The sequence below is a fragment of the Dreissena polymorpha genome, chromosome 4 (genome assembly GCF_020536995.1).
Source record: "Dreissena polymorpha isolate Duluth1 chromosome 4, UMN_Dpol_1.0, whole genome shotgun sequence".
Classification (NCBI taxonomy): Eukaryota; Metazoa; Mollusca; class Bivalvia; order Myida; family Dreissenidae; genus Dreissena; species Dreissena polymorpha.
In genome coordinates, this window is record NC_068358.1 from 7,445,740 (window position 1) to 7,473,029 (window position 27,290).

At 34.6% G+C, this 27,290-nt stretch overlaps 1 protein-coding gene and 2 long non-coding RNA genes across 8 annotated transcripts in view; 2 read left to right on the forward strand and 1 right to left on the reverse strand.

The window, feature by feature from the left end:
* The window catches only part of LOC127877239 (uncharacterized), a 55,854-nt gene extending 48,836 nt beyond the window's left edge, over positions 1–7,018 (forward strand). For 5 of the 6 annotated variants that reach the window (XM_052422925.1, XM_052422924.1, XM_052422922.1 and 2 more), the window contains 2 exons: positions 2,665–2,847; positions 5,683–6,247. In XM_052422925.1, coding sequence (XP_052278885.1) covers positions 2,665–2,847; positions 5,683–5,913 — 414 coding nt within the window. In that variant the 3' untranslated portion in view covers positions 5,914–6,247. The other variant, XM_052422921.1, reaches the window with a different exon arrangement.
* Positions 4,301–5,424, forward strand: LOC127877246 (uncharacterized). The gene is made up of 2 exons (XR_008048313.1): positions 4,301–4,733; positions 4,891–5,424. It is a non-coding gene; the product is annotated as an uncharacterized LOC127877246 (long non-coding RNA).
* An 11,390-nt stretch (positions 7,019–18,408) lies between the features above and the next one.
* Positions 18,409–26,823, reverse strand: LOC127877243 (uncharacterized). Its single transcript, XR_008048311.1, has 2 exons — positions 26,506–26,823; positions 18,409–18,508 (listed from the first exon to the last, which is right to left on the reverse strand). It is a non-coding gene; the product is annotated as an uncharacterized LOC127877243 (long non-coding RNA).
* Positions 26,824–27,290: the final 467 nt, after the last annotated feature.

The following is a 27,290-nucleotide window of genomic DNA, read 5'->3' on the forward strand; positions in this document are numbered from 1 at the left end:
ACGTTACTGTCACTAGATCCCGAATAGCCTCTAAATGAGATGTTAGGAAAGTAGATAAGTCCAACTTGGATTATATAGATACCGGTTTTACAATCCGTTACCTTTGAAATAGTGTGCTCGTAAATGAAAAAATTCAATTTTGTGTGGTGAAGATTGTGTCTCCAGCATAATGGTACGAATGTGATGCGCTCATTTGCCTGAGATATTTTACTTCACTTAAGGTCATTTCAACATACTATGGGCGTTAATTGTTTCTGGGTAACACACTACGAAAATTGATAGTTAGAGTTGACCCAAGAAAATTGATGGTTAGAGTTGACCCAATTCCTCTTTATTAGATATAGAAAATACAAGTAAAGAGCCGTTATTGGTCCCAAAATTTTCAGACGATAAAAATGTCATTCCTCATTTATCAAACCAGTTAAAGTGATAGAAATGCATGTTGGCTCTAAAAAGATAACACCTATATATTTACATATTTACTACATATTACCATAAAGTATAGTTTGTATTTTTATGTCCCCAAGTCTATACTGGGGGACATATTGTTTTTGCCCTGTTTGTTTGTTGGTTTGTTGGTTTGTTTGCGTCAAACTTTAATATTGGCCATAACTTTTGCAATGTTGAAGATAGCAACTTGATATTTGGCATGCATGTTTATCTCATAGAGCTGCACATTTTGAGTGGTAAAAGGTCAAGGTCAACTGATTACATTTTGCTTAAATTGCCATTACTTCTTTATTTATGATCACACTTACCTTACATTTCACAATAGACTCCATCCAAACCATCCCCAAGCGCCACCCCAGAATCCCCTTCCCCATAATAAATAAAATAAAAAATTTCTATTTTGTCTTATTTTTGAAAGATCATCTAATAAATGACCAAACCCTCACTATATACCTCCACCGACCCAGACCCCCCCCACCCAAATAAAAAAATATTTGTTTTTTAAACATGGTTAAAAAACAAATATTTATTTTTGAAAGACCGTCCAACCATCCCACCCAAGAATCCCAACCACTTTTTTTCATATTTTTGGTAGATAATGTTATAAATGACCCAACCCCCACACTATACATCCCTCTCCACCCCCACGCCTCCTTCCTTTTTGATTGAAGTATTGAGATAGGTCCCTTCACCTTTAAAAAGAAAAATAGATGCGCGGTCTGCACCCGCTAAGCGGTGCTCTTGTTACTGACGTTGCACGCAGCAGTGCCATTCAAAGTTAATTTAAGTTTAGTATGCTTTGGTTTTAGGTCCGAATATTTATCTAAAGACTAATTCGACCGAGTTTTAATCTGGGTCGCGCGCATCCAAACCCCAGGTCTAATCTCAGAAAAACTTTGTTACCAATCAAATTGCAACATTCATGACTCAATCTTGAGGAAACTTAGTTAAAACCTATTTATTTTAGCTCGATTGCATCGAAAACCTTAGGCTTATATAAACGCTCTGGAGTCCGTTTCTTGGTTGAAATGTTTATTTGGAAAGTATCGAAATCAAGTAAAAATCAAGGTCAAGTGCGTCCCAAATCAAGGTCAATGTTTCCACTGAAGATGTTATATGAATACCTCACTCTTGATGAAACTTAGTAAGAATTTTTATCTTGACATTTTCTATGCGGAGTTTGAATCTGGGTCACGTGCATCCTGAAACTGTGTCACCAAGGCGCAACTTAGAAAACCGTGTTAACAGTCTAAAAGCCAAACATATGACTCAAGCTAGATGAGATTTGGGCAGAACTTAACCGACTTGAAATCTTAATCACATGCGCTCAAACAATATGACTTTTAGTTTAATCTTAGAAAAATATAAATTCCATTCTAGTCATGAGTTAAGCCCTTGTATTATGTGGGACAACGCTTATTAATATGAGAAGGACTAATGTTACCCATTTTTACGTAGCTGTTATACATGATAGTCCAGTTGACTTATGCGTATAATTGTTGAGATTGTGTTATTCGAGGTTTGATTATTATTATGCCCTCTTTCGAAGAGGCTGGTATATAACTATGGCACTGTCTGTCCGTATGTAAACTTGTCTGTTGGACATTACTTGTTTCAAACAGAACTTTGCAATATATATGGTTATGGACTAAATGTTTTATAAAACATATGCACATATGTCCACCATCATAAAACGGTGATTAAATGTTACAACATGTTCTTGAAATATCTTGAAAATATATGTCTCAGCCATAATTTTACTATATTTGGATGGATTTTGTATACATTGGCACAAATGTAATCCATCATATGGCGACATGTCGCTGCCAACCACAGAGTTCAAAGTTACGCGTAAAGGTCAAAGTCCAATTTTGCCTTATGATTGTTCGATAATGCCTGTCACTGCCTGAACTTAAAATATAGAAGTTTCCTCCCTACCACAAAGGTCAATGTCAAACTTAAGTGTTGTAAGCGTTTTAATATCAAATTGGCCGTAAAACAGCTTGTTAATAATGAAAAAATTGTAATTGATCATAATTTTAAATATTATTTTTCATAAATGACACTAATAAAGAGACGCCATTGTGTGAGTAACAATTGTAGCCCTTCCTGATGTTAAATTCATGGGTACAAAGGCAAATTTGGCCACACATGATAAAACTTTGTTTGATCAATATACTTTTTTCACTGTATCCGCATGGTCAATATATTTAGGAACTGTTGCCCAAAGATGTAGACTCCGATGAGCTGCGTGCCTACTACAACAGGTGTGTGGAGGTGTGCTGGCTTGCCGCGGTCCAGGATCCGCCTCTGTTCATGAACTTCAACGCGGGAGAGAAGTTTGACACAACACTGTTCAAAGACTACACCGCCAAAGGCCCTTACGTGGAGTTCTTGGTAAGTTGTATGGAAAGGCACATTGAAGTGTTAACGAGTTTGGTTGAGAGCCTCTGAGTTTGATATGCTAAATTTATCTTATTAGCTCATCTATTTTTTGAAAAAAAATTATGAGCTATTGTCATCACCTTGGCGTCGGCGTTGGCGTCGGCGTCCGGTTAAGTTTTGCGTTTAGGTCCACTTTTCTCAGAAAGTATCAATGCTATTGCATTCAAACTTGGTACACTTACTTACTATCATGAGGGGACTGGGCAGGCAAAGTTAGATAAATCTTGCGTGTATTTTGACAGAATTATGTGCCCTTTTTATACTTAGAAAATTGAAAATTTTGGTTAAGTTTTGTGTTTAGGTCCATTTTATTCCTTAAGTATCAAAGCTATTGCTTTCATACTTGCAACACTTACTAACTATCATAAGGGGACTGTACAGGCAAAGTAATGTAACTCTGACTGGCATTTTGACAGAATTATGTGCCCTTTTTATACTTAGAAAATTGAAAATTTGGTTTAGTTTTGTGTTTAGGTCCACTTTATTCCTACAGTATCAAAGCGATTGCTTTCATACTTGCAACACTTATTAACTATCATAAGGAGACTGTGCAGGCAAAGTTATGTAACTCTGACTGGCATTTGGACGGAATTATGGGCCCTTTATATTTATAAAATTGAAAATTTGGTTAAGTTTTGTGTTTTGGTCCACTTTACCCCTAAAGTATCATAGATATTGCTTTCATACTTGGAACACTCGCAAACTATCATAAGGGTACAGTAAAAGGACAAGTTGCATAACTCTGGTTGTCATTTTTACGGAATTATGGCCCTTTTTTGACTTAGTAACTTTGAATATATGGTTAAATTTTGTGTTTCGATCCACTTTACTTCTAAAGTATCAAGGCTATTGCTTTCAAACTTCAAATACTTTCATGCTATCATGAGGTTACTGTATCTGGCAAGTTGAATTTTACCTAGACCTTTGAATGACCTTAAATTATAAAATTTTGCTAAAATTGCCATAGCTTCTTTATTTATGATTAGATTTGATTGATACTTTGACAAAACTACTCTTACCTGACATACCACAATAGACTCCACCCAAACCATCCCCCTCGCCCTCCCCCCCGAATCCCCCCCTATATATTTTTTTTAAGATCATCTCACAAATGACCACCACACCCTCACACTTTATCCCCCCCTCCCACCCACGCCACCCACCCCCAATGTTTTTTTTTAAACGGTTAAAAAACACAAATATTTATTTTTATTATTTTATTTTTTTAAAAACCGTTCAACCATCGCACCCAAGAATCCCCTCCCCCACACACCCCCCCACCCCCGAAAAATTTTATTTTATTTTTTTGCATTTTTTTTTCCGCATTTTTGGAAAATAATGTAATAAATGTCCACACCCCCACACTATACACCCCTCTTCAATCCACCCCTCCGTCCTTTGTGATTGAAATTGAGAGTCCCTTCACCTTTAAAAAGAAAATAGATGAGCGGTCTGCACCCGCAAGGCGGTGCTCTTGTATTTGATAATGGTATCTACCGGTACGTTTATTAGCATATTTAACTTATTGATCAGAACTGACAACTTGCGTTTGCTAAATATTAAGTTTTTGTCTTTCTTAACGACGATGTATATCAAATAAATATATACTGATCATTATATTAATTTTGCTATGTTTATTTTTATGCCCCCATTTCGAAGAAAAGGGGGTATATAGTTTTTGCACTGTCTGTCGGTCGGTCGGTCGGTCGGTCGGTCAGTCGGTCGGTCGGTCAGTCGGTCGGTCGGTCGGTCACACTTCATGTCCGCTCTCTAATTCAAATAGTTTTCATCCGATCTTTACCAAACTTGGTCAGAAGTTGTATCCAGACAATATCTAGGTCAAGTTCGAATATGGGTCATGCCGGGTCAAAAACTAGGTCACGGGGTCACTTAGTGCATTTCAAGGATTTAGCATGGTGTCCGCTCTCTAATTGAAGTAGTTTTCATCTGATCTTTACTAAACTTGGTCAGGAGTTGTATCAAGACATTATCTAGGTCAAGTTCGAATATGGGTCATGCCGGGTCAAAAACTAGGTCACTGGGTCACTTAGTGCATTTCAAGGATTTAGCATGGTGTCCGCTCTCTAATTGAAGTAGTTTTCATCTGATCTTAACTACACTTGGTAAGAAGTTGTATTAAGACAATATCTAGGTCAAGTTTGAATATGGGTCATGCCGGGTCAAAAACTAGGTCACGGGGTCACTTAGTGCATTTCAAGGATTAAGCATGTTGTTTGCTCTCTAGTTTATGTGGCTTTCTGATTTATTTTGATATTCTAAGACATTTTTATGCCCCCGAAGGAGGGCATATAGTGATCGGACTGTCCGTTCGTCTGTCCGTCCGTCTGTCCGTAAGCCTTTGCCATAAGATTTCGAAAAATGCTCATAACTTCTATGTCGCTTCAGATAGCAATTTCATATTTGGCATGCTTGTGTATATGGACAAGGCCTTTCCATACGCACACAAATTTTGACCCCTGTGACCTTGACCTTGAACTTAGGGTCCGCGTTTAGGTTCGAAATCTGCGTTTAGGATTTGAAAAAAGCTAATAACTTCTACCAAGCGTTTACACAGTTATACTTTTATGTAGTGACAAAGATACAGTTGGGGGCAACCGTGTCCTGTGGACACATTTCTTGTTAAACCTCTTTTTATGAATTGTATTGATCACTCGTGAAATTGTTTATGTTTACAACCGAACAAATAACGAATATAAACCTATATCATCTAACTCCAGGTAATTGAAATAAAAATTGCTTTAATCTAAGTAAGTAAAAAACATACAGGTGTGGCCTGCCCTCCATCTGCATGATAAAGGTCCTCTGCTAAGCAAAGGAGTTGCACAAGGTAGTCATGCAGTAACTCAACCGCAAGGATTTAAACCAAATTTTAAAGAACAGTCGTCTTTAGGACATCTGGAACGTTCACAACCTCATATGAAGGATGAAAGAAGATCATTACGTGTCCCCAAAAAGCCCCGACATGTAAACCGGTCTAACAGCAACACAACATGTTAATCACAGGCGAAAGGCATTCAACAGAAAAGTAATTTGAAAACGAAAATAACGTTATCTACATATAATCAGATGTTTTATTGCGTTAATATTATGCTTTCGCTATACTTTAGCTTTGATGTGTGCAGAAATTATTGGGAAAGATATATTGAGATATATCGTCACGTAAATCTGTAAAGTATTATGACAAATATTTTTGTTCATTAATATAACAAAATATATTATATTAGAAAATCGCTGTCTACATCGACTACATGCTAGTCATGCCAGCTAATTATATATTTTTATATTGTATTGTTAAAAACCCCGAACAAATACGGTGTGTTTCCTTTTTACGTTTTAGATTTCAGTTACTGCAGTGTTCAAAAGTATACGTGCAAGATTCAGTGTTGTGTTTACCTTCCCTGTATTTATAAACTTGAACATATTCATATACTTCGCTTGTAATATTTATATTTTTTTGTTGTAGAAGTATGTAAGTAATTTACTTTTCTTGTGTTAACCTAAATGTGTTTTCATTTTATTTTGAATCAATTGAATTTTTTTAACAGTTGAAGTATTAAGTAATTAAACAAATTTTGTCCGTTAAGAATGCGCATGTATTTACCTTATATGTAAGTTAACAATATCGGAACGAGATAAGTGGATAATTACAGTTTTAACCCATTGTTTTTTTTACAAATATTTGGTGGGAATACGACATATTTGTATCGAATGAAAGGTTAATAATACAATTCCTGCCTACACATAAATTGCAATGTTGGTCCAGCTTATTTGCACGATGTCCGGCGAACGTTTTTCTACGAGGTTAAGGTTAGTGTGTTATTGTTCATTATAATTTTGCAACTGGTTGTTTACAAATATTTAGCATGTTTTTTCCCTTTTATATGTGTATTAATATGCGCAACAATTATGCGATAAAGAATCAACGTTATTAAAACCGCGGTTGTGGCCTTGCTTTACGTTTTATATATTTTAATGTTTTTGTGTGTCATGTATGCATTTATCTATCATCGATACTGAGAATACAATGTGTTGTCTAGTGACAAAAGATTTCGATTTATGCTACCTTGGGGTACTTTTATTTAAATAAACAATATGCAATCAGTGTTTACGTGATTTTGTTACTTAGGTTGGTTTATAAATACTAGGTAAACACGCTTATGCAAGAAATGACATTTTATCATTTTAAATAAGATTTGAGATCAGGAGAAAATATTATCCTTAACAATCCAGTATAAACTGTTCAGCAGAGCTCGGTATCGAACCCATTATACCCAGATATTGAGTCTAGAGCTCTTCAATCGTATCTTACCTGCCGGAACCTTTAAAGGGGCCGTCTCACAGATTTTGGCATGTTTTGAAGTTTGTCATAAAAAAATCAAGAATAAAATTTAAAAAGGGTAACCTCAGCAGGGCTCGAACCACTGACTCCTGGAGTCATGAAGTAAAAACGACTTGGACCACTCGGCCATCCTTCCTAATACATTATTAGATGTATTTGATACTTTATATAAGCAATCCTCGTAGTTTCACGAAATATAACGACAACAACAGAACTCTCCAAATTATTAATTCGTTTCGCGTTGCAACGCTTTATAATTTTCAGGTTTTTAAATCGTCAAAAGATGCATATAATGGCTATTTTAGAGCATGGTAAATGTTCAGTATTACTGCTTCCTCACTAATATCATAACTAAAACGAAAATTTGCGAATCTGAAACAACTTTTTTCGATTTTGTCAATTTACCCAAACGTGAAAAGGCTCCTCTAAGTGTTACCTTTGACACGAATGCATGAAGAACGCACGTACCGACAGTTCTTAAGGCAATAATAAACAAATTGTATTAAACTAACGCATTCAGAAGCTATATTACTAAAGCGAGCTTTTTTATATTCTAATTTGAATAATGACTTACTTCAATCATCTGTTTCTAGTCATCTCAATATTGGATTATAAATGTAGGAATGGTTTCATGTAATATGGATAACCACGATCTTAATTCCTTTTGGATGTTTTCGTAGGGACATTTGATTAACTGTAAACATAATCAACTCTTTATTTATAAAGTATTCGTTTCATCATCACGCGATCGGAGGCAAAACAAACGACATGGTCTGAACTTGTATATTATCAAGTGTGTTCATTTTGTTTGTAACAATAATAGTTGCACAAGAAAAAGACTAGGTTATGTATTTTTCCTTCTACGAACAATCCTTAATTAAAATAGATAAAATCACATTCATGTTATTATACATGATACATTCGTTTGTTATATATCTTTAACAGGACATGTTACTATGCTTTCCACACACCCCACTGTCCCATCCAAATGTTGTCCATCAATGCTAGTAAAGACACGACTGTCAAATATATTTTATAATAGAATAAAAAAAATAGTTATGCAGTAGGTAAAGCAATAGAGAGACTATGCTTCAAATACTTTGGTTTATGCATTACACTTAAATACGAATAATCCTGTGTTTAGCATACAAATAGAAAATGCAATAAACTATCCACATCTCTGCTTTAAGCATTTACTTTAAAATATAAAGGAATTGATTATTCAAATGCTTTATCGGCGCATGAAAACTGCCGAGCACACGTGTGGTCGCTTAAATATGTGGTATGTAAGTGAAACTTTGATCACAGTTTACCTGTACCTCAATATGGTATTGCCAATCAGATCTGTACAATGCGGGTATCTAAACAGAACATCATTATATCAAATACATAAACATCATGGTCGAGAACAGTCAAAAATGCTATAAATCATCATGGTCTCCACATAGAACAAGTTTACATCATAAAGCATACACACACCAAATAAACTGTAACACAATCTTTAAGAAAGAAAATACATGCTTATTTCTATAATTCTTACTATAAGCCACTGGCCATTCTTATAATTTAAACCAATCAAATTGAATGTTAAAAACAATTTTCTAACAAATGAACTACATATGTTTTCTGAGCAGTAGCATCTTTGCATTTTAAACCTTTATAACATTGACAATGGTGTGAAGATATTGCAAACGCAGTGAGTGTATTTATTTTATTCAAGTATTGCAATATTTCCAGTCTACATTTGTCGGGTCACAAGATAACACGACACACATTGCCATTTCTATTTGTAGAGTATTGAGATAAGGGAATACAATTTCACATCTATGCAATATATAAAAACTACTTTTATTAGTTTAGTTTAAACCTATTTATTTTAGCTCGATTGCATCGAAAGCCTAAGGCTTATATAAACGCTCTCGAGTCCGTTTCCTGGGCCTAGAACCAGTACTTGGTGTCTTTGAGGAAGATCTCAAGAACGCTACCATGGGGGATCGAACCCGTGACCTCCCGGTCGCTAGGCGGACACCATATCCATTACACCACAGTGACCTACTTTTATTAGACATAGAGCGAGGAAAGTGTCATTTTTTGTTCCAAAGTAAACATTTATTGTGAATGTAATTCAGAAAATGGCTAACTAACTTGCATGGAATAACATGCATTTCTAACAATTACTACACAGAAACAGTATTGAATTAGGTTTTGTTTGTTTTACATATACACTAAGGCATTTGCATCAAGTAAGTTTCTTTATGGAATTACACGTTACATTTTAATAGTTAATGGCTGTAAATAATGTAGCTATAACACACGTTAAGGTTCATGTAGAGGCTTCATTTTGAAAAATTTGGGACCCCTAGCATTGAACTCAAATTTGACTAAAGGAAGAGTGCCACATTGAAAATGTATACATATATGCTTTAAAGGATGTTTTTCCTTCAAACTGCTACCAATTTTGTACATCAACGTATCATAACATCCACAAAATCAATCAAAATACAAAGCGATTTTAACAATAAAATATACATTATTTTCAAAAATCTGAATCATGTTTATTCCACGTATTTCGGCGGAAAATTATATAACTTGTAATTAATATCGACATTGACGAGGGCAAGTTACGCTTAAATAGTAAAAAAAAGTTTACATATCTAGAAATATCAAAACTCGAACACATGTCATTTCATCACCATGGGGGCAACCATTTTTAAATTAATAAAATATTAAAAAACATGCTAAAAACTCACTCATCGCCTAATTGACATTCCAAACGGTTGACGATGACAAATGCATTGGATTGTAATCTTTCCGTTGATGTTTGCAAACTGCGAGATCAGACCTCATAAACACTCAAAAGAATAACTATGTAAAAAGCATTTCACCAATGTTTACAATCGTTGTCGAATCACATGTAGATATTATTGCGCATAAAATAGTACGCTTACAGACTGACAGAAAGATCAATACGTAACTCCTTTAAATTCATCACGGTATACTATTCTATTGACAATATATAATAATACATCGTTTTAACAATCTAAAGGTAGAAATAATTCTTTTAAACGGAGTTTTTAATAACGAAAGTGAAAACAACGGAAGTTGGATGGATATTCTGTGAGATGCACTTCGGCTCCAGAAAAACAATACAAATAAACTAAAAAAGACGTGTGGGGGACATTTTTCAGCTGGAAAATATTTGAAATAGGGTAAGTGATGATATCTCTACGTGGTCATTTCTGTTATTTAGTGCGATCTTTTGCTGATAGATGTTAATAGTTGTTTTACTAGTTGCCACACAACTGTCAAAATAAGCATGTGTTATCTCAGGTATGTGTATACACATACCCGGTTTTCTCACCATTGCACGTGGTTTCGAACGATTTGTTTTGCACGTTTTTCTACGGAGCACAGCGATGGCCACGCTTTCAAAATGGGTAGAAGGAATCGAAATATAAAATCAATCGGTTTGCCAATTTTTTCTTTATATTCCTTTACAATTTTATATGTCGTCTGCAATCTATTTCAATTTGAGATGGTTTAAAATTTGCAATTTGGTTGACAGGTAAATAACTAAATTGTTAAGCCTTTGAAATAGAATTGTGACTCTTATTATCCACCATTCCTGTATATTAAAAAGTAGTTACGATTTAGTTATTTTTAGAACTTTGTTTAGGAAATTTATTCAAAAAAGTCAGTTGAATAAAAACTCATTTGTTGTTTTATGACAATAATTTTCTGTGAAATGTTGCTAACTTGACCTTGTATATGTATATAGCTTTGTATTTATTCAACTTAAGGTAGTGCATATCCTTCCTAACTTTAGATTGAGATTTTGTAAATTAGTGTAAAAATGTATTGGTTTTAAACCAAAATATGAATAAAGCACACAAATATTGAATGTCAAAAATGTGTTTATGTTGTTCTATCCGTCTTAATATAGTTTGACCATATTGTACCACATTGAATGAAGAAAAACCAAAGCGAAGTTTTAATGAATTTTATCCCCCCCCCCCCATGAACCTTAAGCTATTTTAATGATTAATGGGGCCTTTTCACAGATTTTGTCATGTTTAGAAGTTTGTCATTTAATGCTTTATATTGATAAATGTAAACACTGAATTTTAAAAGGTCCAGTAAAAATCAAAAATAAAATTTTAAAAAGGAAAAAAAGTAGCCCGCAGCAGGGCTCGAACCAGTGACCCTCGGAATCCTGAAGTAAAAACGCATTAGACAACTGAGCTATCCTGCCAAACATACATAAGATGCGTATTTTATACGTCATATAAGCAATCTTCGTAGTTTCACAAATTAAAACGACATCAACAGAACTCTCCAAATTATTCAATCGTTTTGCGTTGCAACGCTTTATAATTTTTTGGTTTTTATATCGTCAAAAGATGCATATAATGGCTATATTAGACCATGGCAAATGTTCAGTAATACTGTTTCCTCACAAATATCATAACTAAACGGAAAATTTGCGAATCTGAGACAACTTTTTCCAATTTTGTCAATTTACCAAACCGCGAAAAGATCCCTTTTATGTAACAAAAACTCTAGTAATGAATGTTGAAACTGATTATGTGCCATACACGTCATACACTGCTATAAGATTATACTTATTATTAGTTTCGCATTAAAATCCCAAACATATAATTGTAAGTAGTATAATATGTGTATTCGCAGGTGAGTAGAATAACATATTCATTAAAAACAACGTTGCTTTAAAAATTATTACAGTAGACATCCTGCTCATACATACTTTATGTTCAGTGGCATTACAGTTTTTCTTAATCAAATTAGTCCGTATGTTCAAAGAATTAAAAGGCTTAAAACAATATTTAATTTAAAAATTATCATCAATTATACTACATTTTAATGAGACAAATCACTGACAAAGGCATAGTTGTAGTTCCAGTGCTTAGTTGAATGGGTAGAACTAGCGTTGTTGATGTAACTGTTCAATTGTAGAACAGTGTTTACGGTACTTTGCCATTGACATTAATTACTTAATAAAACAATGTTAAACAATAGCGTACAGAGATGTGGATGGAAATACGCACTGAACACATAGGAACTAAAGGTTCACGTAGATGCAATTTCCGATGCACTGAAGATTGTAAGTGCTCACCAAAAGAAAATTCACGACAAACACAAGCGGAGAGAGAGCGGTCATACCAGTAAAATTCTCGAACAATTGGAAGCAGAGTATCGTGTTAAATGTAAAGAGATACAGACGAACCTGAAACATATGGATACGGTAAGTTAAATATCACATGTAATAGATTTTTCCTTTATACTTATATTTGATGAAAACGCCAATCCAGTCTCAAGGAGGTCAAACGTTTCATCTTTTGTTCTTTTTGACAAAAGGTAAACATACCGGGGATTGCATTTAATAAAAACGTCTCGTCTTATCTCTATTATTTGATCTAGAGCTTCGTTTTATAGCGGACGCGAATGATAGTCATATTTTTTATCCTTGTGCTGTAAATATTATATTTTGTTTAGTGCATGCGTTTCCACAATATTGGACCTATACATGCAAACAAATACATTTAAATTTAATTTAAAATGTCGTCCTTGTCAAGTTAACAATACTTACTGAGCAACACTTCTTACTCGAAATGTGCATAACAAACAAATCTTATTCTCAAAAAGAATATGCGTGCCATTTAAAGTGATATGGGCATCTTACAGTTTATAGGTGTCTATCGCAACCGTTGTTTATTTTTGGTGTTTTCACTTCATATACTCTTATATTTGTTAATGCAGCATCAACATACTAAAACAATATCCCGGAAAGAGAAAAATAATGCTTTTGAATATCAACCGTACTTTCGTTTGACAACTGATCATGCATGTACGATGTGATACGAAATTTAGTTTAAGTGCAGATTCGTTCATTCGACACAAAGACATAATTTTGTTTTACGGATCATTTCGGCTTAGAGGACTGGGTGAGTCACGTAAGAATATCGAATATAAAATATATTTTTATAAACAACTGGTAGCAAGATGAGTCGCAGATAATCGGTCAGTAACCACATTTTAACATTTATTGCACACTCGGGCAGGAGCGGATTTTTCGAGCGCCCGCAGATGATCATGCCCTCGAAAACGTGTATTATCCCTATAATATAGTTCACTAGAAATCACAATTGCCTTTGGATTTTCATGAAAATAATAACGAAATTTATGACGTATGATTATTGGCGTAATTGTAATAGCGACGTAACACATCAGTTTAAGCAAGACTCTCGGATAGCGTTTTTTAAGTAGTTGCTCTATGCAGAAAATTAATATAAAACTTATTTTATAAATCAAGTTCTGGCGAATTTTAAAGATTGTGGATTGAATGTTTGTCGTAGATTATTGAACGATTTTTGTTGTTGATCAAATACATCGTTCTGACCAGTAATTGGAATTTTACTTCATGTCACAGGTGAGAATGGATAACCAGATGCAATGACATTCAAACCTTTTATTTTCTTACAGTAGTTTAAGAGTTGTTTCACACTACTTTTTTAAACAAGAGGAATAACAGGTTGTTATCGAGTCATGGAACTTCGCTTTCAAGCTTTTATTAAACCAGTTGCTTAACGTGTTTAATTTACGTCATTGCTTATGTTTATCTATTTTACGGGTGATACTGTTATCAGTGAAGTGTTTTCTTTGCAAGTACTCTCGACGCATACGCGACAATACATGAGGGCCAGCTTACTCGTATCGCTAATCAGTAAGACGTACTTTTACATCCTGGTTTGTATGCCTATTAAAGGTTAGCATTGTAAATGTCGTTGTTAGAAAATATCAATATCAATCGGATTTGTCGAATTATGTGTCGATTGTCTGGGATGAAAAACGCTGCTCTGTGAAGTAAATTCAAATGTATTAAATTAGAACCACACATGCAATCATTTGAGGTTCATTCTAAACTTAATTAGTTGATTATACACAATACATAACCGTCCATTGTCATTTGTGTATACACTCAAAGCCATTTAAATCGCAACATATGTATTCTTTTTATTCTCACGAACAGCTTAAGATTTTACACAAAGTTGCTTAAAATGGTTGCAATCACTCATCCATGACTATGTGAAACGTGATACTGTGGTTATGAAGTCCGCTCTGTAACACGGAAGCGTGTGAACCATATAAATTTTTTATGCTGTCCGGTTAACGTCAATATTTCGATACATTTCGATACATTTCATCCAATGAGCGTCAGCTTTTGTATCGAAATGTATCGAAAATTGACCAATGGTAAACTATGGTTTGTATCGAGAATTATATGACGTCACGCATGAACAACAATGGAGTGTTCGATCGGCGCAAACGTTTAGATTACAAACAAAACATTTATTTGAATGCTACCTTCCGATTTCATCAAAGATTAAATGAACAGATGTAATAGCCTTGTAATAGTACACTGCAACAAATGACACAGTGTTGATAACGTCGAAATACTTCTAGAGCAAACTTACATTGATAGCGTATATTTAGAATGAACAACCAAACAACGAATAAAAGTCCTATTTTGGATAGTTTGTGTGAATATTTGTGATCTTCTGTGAAAGAAAAAAAGGTAATTTGAAATTGGAACATGTAAGCGTATTTAGTTAAATACTCATATCACGCATATCTTGAAAAACATTTGTAAGTGTAGAATCCGGATAGAAAATATTCGGATACGGATGTATTCAAATAAAAGTTTAACGCAAAATAATCAGACATAGGTGTAAACATGGGTATATTTTATTGCTTTGCAGCATATGAAATAGAATTTTATTGTATATTATCCAAATATCACAATAGGTGATTGTTTAAAATACAACTCAACCCCCCAAAATAGTATAAATATTTCCTATCTTTATGTTTTATTGCAAATATGGATCCGGTGTTGAAATGATAGAAAAATTCTGATTGCTGATAGCCAGCAAGCTAGGTTAATCAAAGTAGAACACGATGAACTGATTATGTTTTCCATGGTCATTGCAGATTAAGGTCTTGAAATGATTAGGAACATTGGGAGGGTGCAAGAAGTTTCTTGTCTAATATTTGTAATAATTAATTTATTTCTGATTACATCATTGACGTGATATTAAGAACATTGTGTTAGTTACAGTATGAAAAGTCCTTAGCTGTTTTACTTAACACTTTCCTTATAATTAAGTCATGCATTTTGCACATCTGCTTTTTATTTAAAAATTCTGTTCTGTTCTGTTCTGTTGTTTCTTGGATACCAGGCATTTCGAAAATCCCGAAACCACGATATTTTATGGATACAAATAGCTATGACCGTTTCCGTAAAAGGCGGTGATTGTTTGTACATAAAGACCAAATTGATTTTCATTTAATTTTTTTAGTCCAGTTAAAATATTTGAAATAATGATTAATTTATCATTAACTTATCCAATAGCCACGGCTTGTAGATCAACCTACACACTAAAATGTTATTTTAAGTATAGAATGCTTTTCAAATCCACTTTGTCCATTAATTAGGACAAAATCAAGAGTTTGAGATTATAATTATCCACAGAATAAATATCGCTGTTCCATTCATCACATGGATTTTCATTGGCGTTTGACGAACGATTATTTCATTTTTAAAATGGTCAATCCGCCGGCATAATAGAAAAATCTCTCAAATGGATTGGTGTCGATACATATGCAATTTATTATTTTACATTATAAGCCTTTAAATAGGAAAATGAAACATTAGAAATGTAAGCAAACACAGTTTTATATTAACCACCTCATTAATATGATTTAGATAATGTGTTTTTTACGATAATTTACATAGTTAAATATGCGAATCATACCAGACATTGTGATAGGGGAACAACAAAACACAGGCACTCGGCATTAGTTGCTACCACACCTCTGCTACCCCTCTCCCCCAGCTGTTATCCCTTCCCAAACCCTTAAATATTGTCCATTCGTTAACCAAATATCAAAACCAAAAAAAATAAGTCAAACTCTTTTTTTTAATTTTTAACACTTTCCGCTTTACGATATTTTTCGTTTAAAGAAAGTCTCTTCTAAGCAAAAATCCAGTTAAGGCGCAGTGCCGTCCCTAATAGGCCTGTGTGGACTGCACATGTTCATCTGGGACGACACTTTTCGCACATACTGTAAACCCCTTTTTCACAGAGCACGACACATTTGCATTTTTGCCATTTTTTTCCTATACACTTTTTAAAGAGTGCATTAATATTTTACGTTTTTATTTTACTATTTTGTTTCATGTACATATCGATAAATTTGGTATGTAAAGTTAGAGTGAAATTTGAACTTATCTGTACTTTTACCAATACAGCAGAACGGTTGATAAAATGTTAACGCAATATGTTTAATTAAAAACGTTTCACGATTTATGGATTTATTGTGCTTCGTTAAAAATAAAACACTAAAAACACTAGACTCAAACCTGTTCTTCTTGTTTGATAGACAAACGTTTGAAGATCTCTTGACGCCGTAGGACGGACAATAAAGTTTTCTTTGGAAATTATTGTTGCCTACGTATACTGCGTTTGCACAGCGTGTACGCTTTAACGATTGATTCATTGAATGGAGTAAAATATTGATTAGTTGCATTAAAGTGAGACTGTACGATTTTGTCAAATATTTATGAATTTATATAAAATGTGTAAAAACTTATTATACATATATTTCAATATTAATTAAAATAAAAGTTAAGAAGAACATGTGTCGAAAAATGCAAAATTAGCCAGATATTTACTTCTGAAATCGAAAATGTATGTACAGTCGAATTCGCCGGCATGTATATCATGCATGTACGATGTGAATCTAAATTTAGTTTTACGGATCATTTTAATTTCCTGCAACGATATCTATGCATATGACACACGAACACTTACCCCGATCCTAATAAAAAGACGAATGCTTCGGTTATTGTAGGAAAATATGTACGAAATATCTTCGCTACAATTGGCTCGGGTCGCTAATTTGTTTTTGCTGCTTTTTATGAAATTCGTCTTCAATGTATAAATTGTCTTGCCTATTTTGTGTTATTGTAACATATTTTTATCAATGTATTACAATTTCACAAAAATAAAAATCGTACAATTTTACTTTAAACACCTAAATATTGATGCTAAAACCATATACAATGTTTATTAGAATGAAACATCAAGAGGCGACCGAACGACAATATACCCAACGATAACGTAAAACTATCTTCGCTTATATGATGATCTCAGTCCAGAATGCAATATGTATATACCATTGCAAATATTTGATAAATAGAAATAGGGACTGTATTTTCATATGTTGTTCCCTTGTTTTGTTAGATGGTATGATACGTATAATCTTTGGCTATCGAAAGATCCGCAAGTTATATGCCATTTAGCTGTAAACGGATACACGGTCCATGCACAGGGTACATGTCAGTTAGTTTATTGTTCTTTTGACAACCTATATGAGGAATATGTCTTAATGTCAAAAGATATAAAATGATCAGCGTTGCACATATCACATTACTGTTTTACGAGTTCTTATGTTTTGCGAAAGAAGTTATTCGTTTTCAACATCAAAATTCAGCAATTTTGTATGTTTCGGCGTTTCGAACATGTGTTGGATCACATTTTTCATAACGGATATAAAATAACATAGACGTTTGAAATAGCTTACTTCATAACGACATTGTGACCGGTTGATGCATAAACGCTCTCAGGAAGAATGAGTACAAATGGAGTCGTGTTCTGAGAAAACTGGGCATAATGCATGTGCGTAAAGTGTCGGCCAAGACTAGCCTGTGCAGTTCGCACAGGCTTATCAGGGACGCCACTTTCCGCTTTTATGACATTTTTCGTTTAAATGAAGTCTCTTCTTAGCAAAAATCCAATTTAGGCGGAAAGTGTCGTCCCTGATTAGTCTGTGAGGACTTGTCCCGTAATCGTTCATAGTTCATAGACGACACATAGTTACTAACAATGTTCATTACTCTTAAATTACCGGTATGTAGCCTATCATTCGATATCTCGTCATGCGCGAATTGCCAAGATGACGAGTTTTGCATTAACTCCCATTTTCTCGTGCCGCGCATGGGACAAGTCGGTCCCTCTCTATTTATGTTAATTTCTCTGCATAATACAGGATAAAATATTCAACAACACCATGTATCAGTTTCTAGTCCAATTTAATGTCTAACATACTTAATATTTTCGGTTATACAAATACAGTCTGATAGCTACATGATCGTATCTTTCTCGATCCGTACACCTCCAAGTCTAAACGCTAACTGTCTTGTTTCCCTCTAACATCTGGCCCGTGAAACTCAGTTATGAATCCCATTGGTGAGTGTTCTATGTGTCTTTATTTCTAATTGGCTGAATTACAATCTGGAGAAGTCACTATTCAAGTATGCACACGTTAATGAGCGTTGTGGTACAAATAATAAATAATGCAAATACAGCCTAAGGCTTGTGTCAACAGCATTGTAACCCCTTTGTTGTTAATGCATACTCGCTACTGATATACTTGTCAATATTTCGTACATAAAGAAAACCCAAATATTTCACCCAATTTCTCATCATTATTTGACACAACTTATCCTCTCAATTTGATTTTTATGTATTTTAGGATACAGAAAAATCTTTAAGAATTTAAGCATGGAAGTAAACGAAAACATATTAATACATACGATGTAGAAAATCAAACACGCAAACATGAAAACATCAGTGACTAAAACATATATATGATGAAAATCTGCATATTATTAATGAAATTTTTATCGAATGTTTCTGCTGAAATAATAAAACGTCGGAATATTTAAAAAGTCAATGTCAATCACAATGAAGTGGAATGTGTCACTGGTTTGGGAAATCCAATACGAATAGTGTCCATTTTTTGACATCTTCGCTGGAGGCGATGTGGCGTCTAGGTGAAGAGATGAGACGTCCGGTTGGAGAGTATTTGACATCTGGTTGTAGATGGTAACATGCAGTCGATTGAAACGACGGCTTCCGAATGAAGACGATGATGGTCGGTCGGAGAAGTTGTTGGTCCTCGGCTGTTGCACGATTTAGAATACTTCAAACGTTTATTATATATAGTTCTGGAGAATGTCTGCATTCATGACTGTAGTATTATAATTAGTGTTTATGTACATGTAATAAAGGTAACACACATATATATATAAGTTCATAGACGATAAAATGTTCACCTAATATATGTACAAAGTACGCGCGATTTTTCATCATCAAGTCCATTCATATCATCGTATCTTTAAAAATCATTTTCGACGACGCGTGAAATGTCCATTAACAGTCCACTCGTTGTATGGTACTGATGCTGGTTCACAATTTGGATCCATGTCGACAATGTTGGATCCTAATTGAAGTCGTCTGTTACGTCATCTGATTCTCGACGGATACATCGTCGTCGAAGATATCGGTATGTCGATGACATATTCTTCTTCTTTGTCGGGGTGTTAAGATCTGATCACGATCTCAAATGCGTTATGAACGCATGTTGCTGCAGGCAAACCACGCCAACGATGTCAGGAGCGCTGCTTTTCTCCTTAACTTGTATCGTATTGGCAAATCTTATAGGGTCAATTACATGAAATGATAAACGGGCCTTTTATTTACATATTAATGGAATTTGCTATATAAGCATTCAGATTACTATTAACACCTATGATAAGATATACCCAAATAAAATTAATGTGCTAAAGGAACGCGATTCTCATGACGCAAATTTATGATGTTTTATTTTAACTATACGCGTTTGTCTATTCAATGAAATGCATTGTGCTTTATTATGTTTTATTTACTTGAGAACAAAAATTTACAAACAAAATCCCTTGTCTTAATGTAGGTATTCTTATAAAGAAACGAAAAGAATAAACTACATATTCGATCAGTATCAAATTTGTAATGAATCATAGCAATATAGTTGTATCTTTTACATTATACTAATAAAAGGTACACTGCTTTGCTTTTAAGGATATTTACAAACTGTATTAAAATGTTATTTATGCCTAAAATGTTGTTTACCTGAGCGCTGTAGGGCATAAGCTAGCGTTGGTTAATGTCGTTGTCAACTGCGTTGTCATAAGCTTGTCATGTAATCGAACGTACTTAGTGAGTCCGCCTATTTTGAGGGTTATTTATACCAATTTCGTTACGTACTCGTCTAATTCGTGACCCACGCCTGTCATCAAGTAATGGGCGTCAAACGTGTGTATCTTGTCGTTGATAGACAGATGACAGACGATCCCTACGGATTGTACGCCTTCTGTATTCGCGGGTCTCCATTTAATTTGACAAGCCAATTTGTATTCACGTCTGGAAAACGTATCGGAATGTCGCTCTTTCTCACTTAATGTACCTACTTATTGTTTATGTGCATTTTGCGAGTCACGATTCTTATATTTTCTGTTTGTTACATATTACTGAAATATATCTATTATATCACCCGTAGACTTAAATATGACATTTTCATTTCATTCTAAACCCGTAAATCAATGCTAATGACGATACATTATCAAAATCGGACGATACCGTCCTCTATAATCCTGTTTTTACATATATACTACATATACATTCAAAACATATTTCTCTATATACAAACTTTTTGGGGTCTTTAAGTCTCGACATCTATCTCGCTTTATTTTGTAGTCCATTCATTTACATGTGTTCAGCCATTGTCTGAAGGCACGTGAAAATTGCTTTCTTCATTGCGTTATTTGAACGTGAAGTCTTTTTTGTCAATTTTCGTTTTTTGTGTTTTAACGCTACCGCGTCAATTTGCATCTGATCGTCTGAAGAATCATTTTCAAACCTACGTACAGGTGAGTTTTGTGAATTACCGTTATTGTAATGCATCGTATCTGATTCACTGGAGCTTTACTGTATATCCGCGAATTGTTTGTTTCTCAAATGTTTTTGCAGTTCCGCAAGTGGAATATTTTCCTCGTTGTCCGTATTATCTCTAATCTGTCGGGTCTGTTGCGTAATGACAGGTAACCCATGTACTGAGTTATTTGAATCGCTATCAGAAGATAATGTGTCGTCCGCAAAGGCTAAATTTGCTTTTCTAATCGGGCGCGTTAACGGTTGATTTATCACTGGCCATTCATCGATATTTGCGTGTCTTATTTGATCAGCGTGAACTTTAATAGTTGAGTTGTCTAACTGATTTTTTATTACGTATGTTAACGGCGACTTTTGTTCGATTATACGATAATATGGCCTCCATTTACTGTCTAATTTATTCGTACGTTGAAAGTTTTTGTAGTAAACGGGGTCATTGATTTCGAATTTAATATCTTTCGTATTTTTATTCGCATAATCAGCTTGTCTACGTTTCGATTTTTGAATTTGGGCACATACCTTTTTAAATGATTTGTGTTGTTCTTCTAATATTATTTTATGATAATCTTCACCGTGATATTTACGTCTAGGCTTTAACAAGTTGTCTATTGGAAGAATAGGGTCTCTATTAAAAAGTAAGAAGAACGGTGTGTGCTTCGAAGTCTCGGATGTACAAAATCTCATTGCCGCTAAAGACATGTTTAAATGTACGTCCCATTGTTGTACATTTTCTTGAACCCGTTTTGATAGTATATTGTTCATAGTCCCATGTGAACGCTCGTTCATGCCATTAGACGCGGGATGATATATTGTCGTCTTTACGTGGTCAATGTTCATTGATTTAATGTTTCAGTGAAAGCTGTGCTTGTGAATTCTTTTCCGTTATCAGTTATAATTCTTATAGGACAACTATGACGGCAATAAATCTCGTTCATTAACAGGTGTATTACGCTATCAGAAGATTTATCAGGCGATGCGAAAGCTTCTATGTATCCTGAGAATTGATCTACGAAACATATTATATATCTATTTCCGGAAAGCGTTGTTGGGTATGGACCGCATATATCTATGGAAACAACTGAAAACGGAAACGGCGGTATTGAGGTATCTGACGATATGGGAGCTTTAATTGCTTTTAAATTTCTACTTTGACATATAATGCACTTAGATACATAATCATTCAATTCTTTGAACATTTTAGGCCAGTAATATTTCTCTTTTAGTGTCTGGAAAAGCCTTTGAGACCCAGGATGTCCGTTTTCATCATGGTATTGCTTGACAACTGAATCAGTCAGGTGTTTAGGTACAAACAGCCTGAGAGTAGGTTCCTCATCTACGTTTGATATGTAGTACAGTATGTCATCAACCGTTAAATATCTATCATCTTCACTCTTGTTCTGTTTCCCTAATCTTAATCTCGCTTTAATCTCAGATATATGAGGGTCTTTTCCTTGTTCTATTTGCATATTAAGCCCTGATATGTTATCATTCGACGCTGTGTCGTCGACTGGAAGTGGCCGCGGGGTAATAATATTATCAATTATTTGCCTGTGATCGATATGCGTAGAGTCAATTACATTAATTTCGCGCGTCTGGTTTTGTCCATTTATTTCCGAACTAATCGTCAAATGTTTATCGTTAATATCTAATTCTAGTTCTGTTTGATCGCATTGATTATTCTTTATTTTGGTTTTTGGAGGTCGGCTTAGAAAGTCAGCAATAATATTCTTTTTTCCCGGTATATATTCAATTTTGCAGTTGTAACCCGCTATACTTAAGGCCCATAATTGTATTTTCTTGTTTTGCATCGGACTTTCTAATAAATACTTAAGCGGCTTGTGATCACTCTTTATAACAAATTCAGCATTGTGTAAATAATGGTGCAATTTACTTAGACTGTAAAATATGCTGTAACATTCTTTTTCAATAGTACTATATTTGCATTGCGTGGGGCTTAATCTGTGCGATATGAAAAATATCGGCTTTTCGCCCACATAATCCCCGGTCTCGTTACTGTCGCATTTTTGAGTCAAACAGGCTCCGACGCATTTATCAGATGCATCCGTATACAGAATATAACCTTTTTTTGGATCAGGGTATGAAAGATAAGGGATTTGCGTAAATGAGTCTTTTAATTGTAGGAAACTATCTTCGCATTGTTTTGACCATTTAAATGGGACATTCTTTCTCGTGAGATTAATGAGAGGCTCGACTACTTCTGAATACGACGGACAGAATCTCCTATAAAATCCTGCAGCACCTAAGATAGATCGTACATCGCGCACGCACTTTGGCCTAGGGAATTGTCGGATCGCTTCTACCTTTAACGGATCCGGCCTTATACCATTTTGATCTATGATGAAGCCTAGGTATCTAGTCTCTCTTTGTAAGAATTGACATTTTGATAGTTTTAGCTTTAGGTTATGTTTACTGAGACTCTGTAGTACTGTATCTACGTGTGATAAATGAGATTGCAAGTCAGGTGAAAATATTAGAATATCGTCTAGATACGCCACAGCGAAGCTCTCACAACCTTTGAGTACTTTATTAGCCAATACTTGAAATATAGCACCGGCAGAGGAGGCACCGAAGGGCATAACATTAAATTGAAATAGACCCCTGAATCCCGAAGCGAAAGCCGTTTTTTCTCTGTCCTCTTCCTTTATAGGTATTTGCCAATATCCCGATATCAAATCTAAACTGGTGAAATATTTACTTTTACCTAATAACGCCAATATATCATCTATTAATGGTAATGGATAGGAAATTGGTTTTGTAATTTTGTTTAATTGTCTAAAATCAACACAAAACCTTTTCTCGTCTCTATTATCTTTGTTTGAGTCATGGTTTTTTTTCTTTTTATCTACTAAAACAATAGGGAAGCTCCACGGACTTCTTGATGGACTTATTATGTTTGCGTCTAGCATTTCGTCGATGGCTTTATCTATGAATACCTTATTGTTTAATGGTGTTCGATACGGCCTTAATTTAATGGGCGGATGATCCCCTGTATCTATGGTAAATTCTATCGCTGAAGTTTGTGTTAATTCTAAATTATTCCTTGTGAAGAGAGTTCTGTGTTTTAAGAGTATCGGTAGAATATTTTCTTTTTGATTTTCATCTACACGTAAATCTGATAAGATTTCATCTTTAGATAAACCTGATTTCGGCTGATTATTTTTAATAACTTCTTGTACTGAGCATATTTCATTATCATTTACCGAAGTTATTCGCCCTATGGCACAGTGTCGTCTAAGCCTTATTGTTTTGTGCGTATTGTTTATAATTAAAATGGGAAATTGTCTATCACGCGTTGTCTTGACGACTGAATTAACAATTGTTAAACCGGGTTCATTATCAAAGAAAGAATTGCTTATTCCATTGAATTCATAATTTGTATTTGAACGTATGCAGTTTCTTTTAGCTTGAGCAAAGAGTCTATATGCAGTTTGTGGTTTTAACACAGTATGTCTAGTTAATCTCGCTATCGTTGAAAGATGTACATCTTCTTCTAGAGGTACATAACAGTTATCAATCCTCAAACATCCTAAATCAAAGTATAAACGGACACCATTATTTTGTAAAAAGTCTCTTCCTAAAATAACATTTCTATTTATGTTACTTACTACAAAAAACATGTGCTCTTTATATATGCCCCCTATTTTGAATCTCAATTTTACACTTCCGTGGACATGTAATAAATTTCCATTTACCGACTTTAGATTTACTTTTTTTATTATCAGTGCTGGTTTGTGTTTTAACATATCATAAGTACGTTTACTCACGATGCTGACTTCAGCGCCCGAGTCTATCAAGCTCCTAAATTGATAACCACCTGTTGAAATAACACAAGAATTTGGACTACCACACAAAGCGATATTATATGTCTCGACTTTTTCATTCTTACCATAGACCCCTTTTTGGTAAGAATTTCCTAGTTTTTTCGCTTAATGTACGTTTTTCTTTGAGTACATTCTCTACTAAAGTGTCCTTATTTACCACAATTCCAACAATCAATTTTATCTTTCCAATTTTTGTCATATTCGTTCTTGCGCCTGTTATCGTTTTGATTTATCGTATGACCCTTCCGCCCTACCGTATATGCACTTATCTCGCGTTGCCTACGGCGACAGATTTCAATAGAATGACCGTGTTTCTTGCAATATGTGCAAACAATAGATGACCTAATATAATCGATATCTGTCTGAATATTATCGGTCGTAATGTTATCAAGTCCATTTATTTGCGATCGTAACTCAAACCTAGCTCTGACACTTTGCACATGTATAGCGCTTTTTAAAGCATTTGATAATGTTGCATGATTTTCGCGCATTAATTTAAGTCTCAAATAATCGTGCGATAATCCGTCGATAAAAAATTCTACTAACTGTTTTTCTTTATAGTCTAAATTTCCTTCAATATTTTCGTATGCGTCAGTCGCAAGAGATAAAAGTCGCTCAGCGTATATTTGAACATTTTCGTCGGTCCTTTGCTTAGTCGTCTTAAATAATGAGAAAGCGTATTGTGGGTCTTGAATTTCTGCAAATCTTAATTTAAGCTGTTCCTTTAAATCTGTCCATGTCCCTGTCGTATCGTCAGTCAAAAAACGATGTATGTAATCACTAACAAGCCCTTTACTAGATTGGTAAGCAACAAATTTTAATTTATTCTCATCTAAATTGGTAAGTGTTCCATATTTTTCTACATTTTTAATCCAATTTTTAAATTCTTTTGAATTTCCAAATGATTGTACAACCTGTGAAATAGTCTGAGTGCTTATGGCCGTTTTAACATCTTTAATTTGTTCATTCAAATTTTGAAATAACTCAGGAATTATTTGATTTGCCATTTTGAAACAAGCGTTAGGGAATAAAACAGTCACTCACCGGAAGTTGCAGAATATGTGCGGTCTGATGTCGTTGTTCCCGGCTCACGGTTGTTGTTACTGGTTACAGAAGTTGCCGAAACGGAGTTTCTTCGCGTTGTTTTTCATGGCTTCGTAATCGTAAGTGGAAGTATTTCTTTGTTCGAATCCTTGGTTCACGAGCACCATTTAACGTCCTGTGTCCCGTAATCGTTCATAGTTCATAGACGACACATAGTTACTAACAATGTTCATTACTCTTAAATTACCGGTATGTAGCCTATCATTCGATATCTCGTCATGCGCGAATTGCCAAGATGACGAGTTTTGCATTAACTCCCATTTTCTCGTGCCGCGCATGGGACAAGTCGGTCCCTCTCTATTTATGTTAATTTCTCTGCATAATACAGGATAAAATATTCAACAACACCATGTATCAGTTTCTAGTCCAATTTAATGTCTAACATACTTAATATTTTCGGTTATACAAATACAGTCTGATAGCTACATGATCGTATCTTTCTTGATCCGTACACCTCCAAGTCTAAACGCTAACTGTCTTGTTTCCCTCTAACATCTGGCCCGTGAAACTCAGTTATGAATCCCATTGGTCAGTGTTCTATGTGTCTTTATTTCTAATTGGCTGAATTACAATCTGGAGAAGTCACTATTCAAGTATGCACACGTTAATGAGCGTTGTGGTACAAATAATAAATAATGCAAATACAGCCTAAGGCTTGTGTCAACAGCATTGTAACCCCTTTGTTGTTAATGCATACTCGCTACTGATATACTTGTCAATATTTCGTACATAAAGAAAACCCAAATATTTCACCCAATTTCTCATCATTATTTGACAGACTGCACAGGCTAATCTGGAACGAAACTTTACGCTCATGCATTATGCCCAGTTTTCTCAGAACAAGACACACACACACACATATCATATGTGACCTGTATTTAAACTATTTTACCATTTATCATATATGTGTGTGTGTGTGTGTGTGTGTGTGTGTGTGTGTGTGTGTGTGTGTGTGTGTGTGTGTGTGTGTGTGTGTGTGTGTGTGTGTGTGTGTGTGTGTGTGTGTGTGTGTGTGTGTGTGTGTGTGTGTGTGTGTGTGTGTGTGTGTGTGTGTGTGTGTGTGTGTGTGTGTGTGTGTGTGTGTGTGTGTGTGTGTCTTGTTCTGAGAAAACTGGGCATAATGCATGTGAAACATACAGAAATAATTCTTCATCGCACATCAGACACGGTTCACCTGTAAATAAAAATAATTAGAGATATGATAATCTTAACAAAGGAACGAGCTGCATGTAATGAGGT